Genomic DNA, 6,101 nt, shown 5'->3' with positions numbered 1-6,101 from the left:
TCCCTCTACTTTATGTCCCAATCTTAAGCATCTCCTCACCTCATTCCTTCTCTTTACAACCAGCTCATTCCTCACATCCCACTGATATTTGATTTCTGCCTTCATCACTCCACAGAAATTGCTCACATCCAAGCCTCTAATAACTCTCACATTATTACATTTTTGGACAGTTTTTATTCCTCTGCCCTCTCTGTAGCATCTGACACCATATGCATTCCTCCCTCCTGGAGACGCCAGCTGCCTGAGTTTGTGACATCAAGCTCTCCTGACTCTCTGATGTTCTTTCTCAAGCCCCATCTCTTCTGCTGATCTCACCAACGTCATGCTCTTGGGAGACATCTTTGGGCTCTCTGCTCTCTCTCTCTCTCTCTCTCTCTCTCTCTCTCTCTCTCTCTCTCTCTCTCTCTCTCTCTCTATCAGCTCTCCCTCAGAGTTCTCATCCATTATGTGCCTTAATTACCCTCTAAATTGTGATCTTCCACTTAGATGTCTTTCCTGAACTCTGAGGCTCTCTGTCTAACACTCTGATGGTCAGATCCTCAAGGATACCCTATGTTTCAAATTCTGTATGTTGTGACGGAATTAACCTTTACCTCCCTGCCTCACCCCATCTCTCCTTCCTCCACTTCCATCTAGGTTCTGTCTTGTAATGGTACTACTGTCAACTTCGGTTCCCAAGCCTGAAACTTCAAGCTCATCCATGTCTCTTCCCTCTTTCTCAACTCTTACACCTCTCAGTTACCAGATCCTGTTGATTCAATTTCTTTAATTTTTCTTCTCTGTTGTCTGGAACACTACCCTTCTGAATTTTCCCCATACACCTCAAATCTTCTTTAGTGCCCTCTCCTAATTTCCACCCAAGTAGAAATGTTTCTAAAACCTAAGCCTGAATGAACTATTTCTCTGCTTAAAACTTATCTGTGACTTGCCATGGCCCAAATGAGCAAGTCCATGCTCTTTATCAAGGTATACAGTAATCTTTTTCTTCCTACCCTCTGCCCTCAGATTTCATGGTTCCAAGAAGCTCTCCCTTGGTTATGGTTCTTTGCACCGGCTATGCCATCTGCTTGCAAAACTCATCCTTGGGTTCTTTGCTTGGCTGATTCCTACTCATCCTTTAAGATTCACATCACGTGTCCTCTTCTTGGAGAATTCTATCTCCTAAACACAAGCTCAGGTGCTCCTTTAATGAGCTCTCATGACGCCCTGTATTTGTTCCTGTCACAGCATTTATCAATTGACTGCCATTCCTTGTTTGCCTGTCTCCTCCGTGTAGGCTCTTCGAGGGCAGATATTTTTACTTCTGCAACCCTAGTGCTTAGCACAGAGCTATGACTGCCAGCACATATTTCCATCATAATGTTAAACACATTGGAATGTAGTTTGTGTCTTTACTTCTATATTTCCTCAGCTTGACTGTAAACTCCTTGAGGATTAGAGTATATAGTTTGTTTGTCCTCGTCTCTCCAGCTCTTAGTACAGCGCCTGACAGGCAGTAGGCGCTCAGTCGGTATTTGTTGACCATTTGATAAATGACATCATGAGGAAGAGGATTTTATAGGAACTAGTTGGCTCCAGCTCTGTGCTAATCACAGTGCTAGGTCCTTCACACATATTATGTATACTTGTCACAGGAGCTCTCCTGGTAGCTATCATGTCCATTTTGCAGAGAAAGAAACTGAGGGTCAAAGAGATTGCATTGCTTGAACAGAACCAGAGTAGAAGTACTAAGATTTTAACACAAGTCTTCTAATTCCAAACCCCGCATTCTTCCACTGGAATACACCACCTTCGATGGTCCACAGAATCAGCCCTAACTGTGAAGAAAGAAACTAAGCCCAAGCACAGTCTTTAACTGGGGCTCCCTGCCAATCATCAATCTCAACTCCAGGAGAGAAAGGTACTCCAAGGGATATATTACCATTGGAAGGAGTATTCCCATCAGGCTGTAGGGATTTAGAGATGCCAAAGCTGCCTGTTAGGGAAAAGCTCAGCTATTATTCTGCCTCAATTATAGTTTTAGGGTCAAGCAGGAAAACCCTTGCCTTCAGTTGTGGGCGAGGCCAGGACAAGGCAGAGTGGTGAGCATCTCCACCTAAAATAAAATCAGGTAAGAGGAGGCTTTCTGAGGCCCAAAAGATTCTAGAAACACAGACCTGGGTAAAATTTTCTAAAAACTTTTAACGTTGCTTGAGTTATACATCTTCCCCACATATCTGACTCACCCTGTCTATGTAACTATAGTGATCAGAAGTTTAAAGCACTGAAGGAAAGTGCTCGTAGTGCTTGTCTTCAGAGAAGAGAGAGAGAAGAGCTTCCTGTCTCCATCATCCCACTCTTCAGCCAGGACTGGAGGAGACCCCCAAGCAGTGTCGGTAGCTCCTGAAGGACAGGAAAGCAGATGGTCTTGTGGAGGCTGATAGACGAAAGGAAAGGAAACCCTGGAGGTCTTGAGAAAGATTTGGGGCTGAGAAACAGAAAATCTGTGAAGGTTGCCCTCTCCTCCTCCAATTTAGCCTCATGCCAAGTAGACCTCAGTCTCTGACTTGATATTATTTTCCACTAGGATCCACATAACCACTGGCCTTGCCAGAAGCTGAATAACCACGTTACCTGAATATTCAGCTAAACTGGGCCACTAGTTGGTCCGTTTCTCTTCCTGCAGCTTAAGGAGAATGTGGAACTTGCCCTGGAAGAACCACAGCTCCGTGTCTGAGTTTATCCTTCTGGGTTTCTCCAGGGATTACCAAATTAATACAATCCTCTTCAATATCTTCTTCTTCCTCTACCTCTCTACACTTGTGGGCAATGGGCTCATTGTCACCTTGATCCACCTGGATTCCCGCCTCCACACACCCATGTACTTTTTCATCAGCGTTCTCTCCATGCTGGACATGAGCTATGTCACCACCACTGTGCCCCAGATGTTGGTGCACCTGGTCCGCCAGAAAAAAACCATCTCCTATGTTGGGTGTGTGACCCAGATGTGCATCTTTCTGGTGCTGGGCATCACTGAGGGTTGGCTGTTCTCTGTCATGGCCTATGATAGGTATGTGGCCATCTGCCACCCACTTAGGTACAAGGTTATTATGAGACCATGGCTGTGTGGGGCCATGGTGGTCTTTTGTGGACTGTGGGGTGTCATCTGTTCCCTAGTCTACATTGTCTTCACGATGCGTCTGCCCTACTGTGGCCCCAATGAGATCAACCACTTCTTCTGTGAGGTCCCTGCTGTTCTGAAACTGGCCTGTGCGGACACGTCCCTCAATGACCGAGTAAATTTCATTCTGGGTGTCATCCTTCTCTTGGTACCCCTTTCCTTCATCCTGGCCTCTTATATCCGCATCTTTGCCGCTATCTTGAGAATCCGCTCAGCCCAGAGTCGACTTAAGGCCTTCTCCACCTGTGCCTCCCACATCACTGTGGTCACCATGTTCTGTGGACCTGCCATGTTTATGTACATGAACCCTGGAGCCAATGCCTCCCCAGAGCGGGACAAGAAACTGGCCCTGTTCTACAATGTCATCTCTGCCTTTCTCAACCCCATCATCTACAGCCTCAGAAACAAAGATGTGAAGAGGGCTTTCTTCAAATTAACAGGCTGGGGCAGGGTCCCTGAGTAAGGCCACAACCATAGAAGGCCACAGCCAGACCTAAAACCACAGGTTTTGTGGTGTTTTCATCCCATTGCCTCCCATAACCCAATGGACAGGCAAGACTCGCTGACTGATAGTTAGAGGAAATGATGTGTTAAGGTAGGTACCTGGATGGGACTTGTTGATGGCTCTTGCAGCTGGGTTACCCTGGGTCGTCAAGAGACCCAATTGTACACAGAGGGCCAAGACAGACACTGTGTCTGATTCATCTCTCTTTCCCCAGGGCCCAGCAAAAGGCTTGGCACAAACAAAACATCATTAACATTTTCCGATTGGATACATGAGGTTTGTAGCTATTAAATCAACTCCCAATAGTTGGGACAAGATGACTCACAGGACCCAGATCAGTGGCTTTATCAGTCAGGAGCGTGAACAGACCTAAGGAAACATAGTCTCAGGAGAAAACAAAAGTGACCTTAGCAATAGGGTTCAGCAGTTGGTCATTGTCCATCCATGGGAGTGTGGGTCCCAGGGTACATGCTGAGCCCTTGCTGTGGTGAAGAGATATTTTAAGGGTTCTCTCAGTACACAGGTGAAACATCACCCAAATCATATTACAGTGGGTCAGAGCTCATACTTGTAGGATTGTTGTGAGAAGTCAATGTAGGAAAGTGCTTAAAATAATGCTTGACACATTGCATGCTCTATATAAACATTGCCATTTTTGTTGTTATATTCTACTTCTCTTTCCTAACACCATAATTGCCAAGCAAACAACTGAGACCATTTCAGCTTAAAGAAAGGGGGCCATTCTGCTCTCTGGAAAGGGATAGCGTACATTAAACATGAAAAGGTTGGCATTTGTTTATATGTCATTCTGGTATGGATTTAGTAAGTTGGGGTCTGTCACCAAGAGGCTCGTGAATGCTGAGTCAGCAAAGCTATAGAAAAATGATGACATGCCTTTAAGATGCCAAATGAAGAGGCCTTGATTAGAGATAACCAGTTCTCCTCAAAGCTCCTTTCATCCATATTCTCACCTAGTAGCGCTTTTGAAATCAACATGTTCAAGTCTGAAGTGAGTAATAATGGTGTTAGCAGAGAGCACGTGATTCAAGAGGACACTGACAGGTATGGCAGGATATGATGATCATAACGGTGCTGGCTTCTGTTAGCGGTTCCAGAACTTTCACTCATGGCTGTGGCCCCTTAGAGTCCCGAGCACGCTGGAGGAGTTGCTCCACAGGATCTCAAGAATTGTTCTGACCACACAGTGTCTATCACACCAAGAAAAGCTGGCAACACTCCAGTGAAGACTGATTCAGAAAGGGAAGCCTTCGTGAGGAGCCTCGACTGACCTCTGCAGAATCTCCTCCAGGTGTTGCCATCACTCTTTCTCCCACCAAGGAAAAAAAAAGGAGGCAGGAGTTCCTGGCATTCATTCTGTCCTGTCATCAGTCTGACATTTCAGTCCACAGAACCATCTTAGACTTTCCTGCTCCAAATTTGGCTTTGAATTTGAAAGTCTAAATCACCTAATAGATACCAATAGCAAGTTAGTTAAGGAAATGGTTCTATGGTGAAATACTGTCAGATTCTTGCTTTGAGCACAAAGGAAATTTTAAGCGATTAGGCCTCTTTTTTGATTAATGTTGGGGCTCTTTAGCATCAGAATTATCGAACCTTCATTAACTAGCAGTCCTCAATAGAAGTGATGATTCCAGTGGAAGCAATACAGATTCAATCCAGCCAGAGGTCAGTGAGTGCTTTCAATTTAATAAAGAATTAATGATGATTGTGGTACTGGTGACAGTTATGATGATTGTAACTTATATAAGGAAGAATAATATTTGGCTGCATATTTTGCAGCTGGTTATAGTACATTTGCTGAACATCTTTGGAAAGTAGTAAGGAAGGTGGTTTAGGAGAGATGCTGAGGCATTGGGAGAGAGATCTGCTGGAGCCTTATAGAAAGATTGGCAGGATGCGCCAAGTTTCCATATCACAAGAGCAAAAGTAGGGATGGTAGAAATAAGAGTTGATCATGAATCCAGATGACATCAAGATAATGCCTGGGGTGCCAAAAAAATGTATATACATGACTTGTGTTCATCTTTTGTTATTGGCATATATTGAGTACTACAATTTTAATACAGCTTTTTCCTTTCTTAAAATGTGTACACATTTGTTTGGTATCCTCTGTAGTTGCACAATGAGAAAAGATGTGAAGACAAAGGTGTTTGATCAGGCCAGGGAACAGTGTGGCGGGATGAAGGACTAGAGAGAACTAGGGGAGCTGCTGGAAGAGTGTGGGATACAAGAAATTTAGATCTCAGAGTGGGAAATATTTCAGGTGATTATTAAAAAGCCCACCTCAGAGTGTTTCCCTTGGGAAAATTTTGGATTTTGGTAAAGAGGTGGAGGGAACATTCAATTAAGAGATTTGAGATATGCCTTAATTTTAAGAAACGGGATTTCAGAGAAAAACTGCCAAGAAGATGGGAT

General features: G+C 44.3%; 1 protein-coding gene across 1 annotated transcript; it reads left to right on the top strand.

Moving 5' to 3' along the window:
- Positions 1 to 2,675: 2,675 nt before the first annotated feature.
- On the top strand, positions 2,676 to 3,623 carry LOC109457860 (olfactory receptor 2A12-like). The gene has a single exon (XM_019751045.3). It carries the CDS (start codon positions 2,676 to 2,678, stop codon positions 3,621 to 3,623), a length of 948 nt encoding a protein of 315 aa, XP_019606604.1.
- The last annotated feature ends 2,478 nt before the right edge of the window (positions 3,624 to 6,101 follow it).

This window comes from Rhinolophus sinicus, chromosome 14 (assembly GCF_057876585.1).
Source record: "Rhinolophus sinicus isolate RSI-liver-muscle chromosome 14, RSI-T2T, whole genome shotgun sequence".
Taxonomy (NCBI): domain Eukaryota; kingdom Metazoa; phylum Chordata; class Mammalia; order Chiroptera; family Rhinolophidae; genus Rhinolophus; species Rhinolophus sinicus.
Note: the sequence above shows the minus strand (reverse complement) of the source record. Positions and strands in the feature narration are given on the sequence as shown.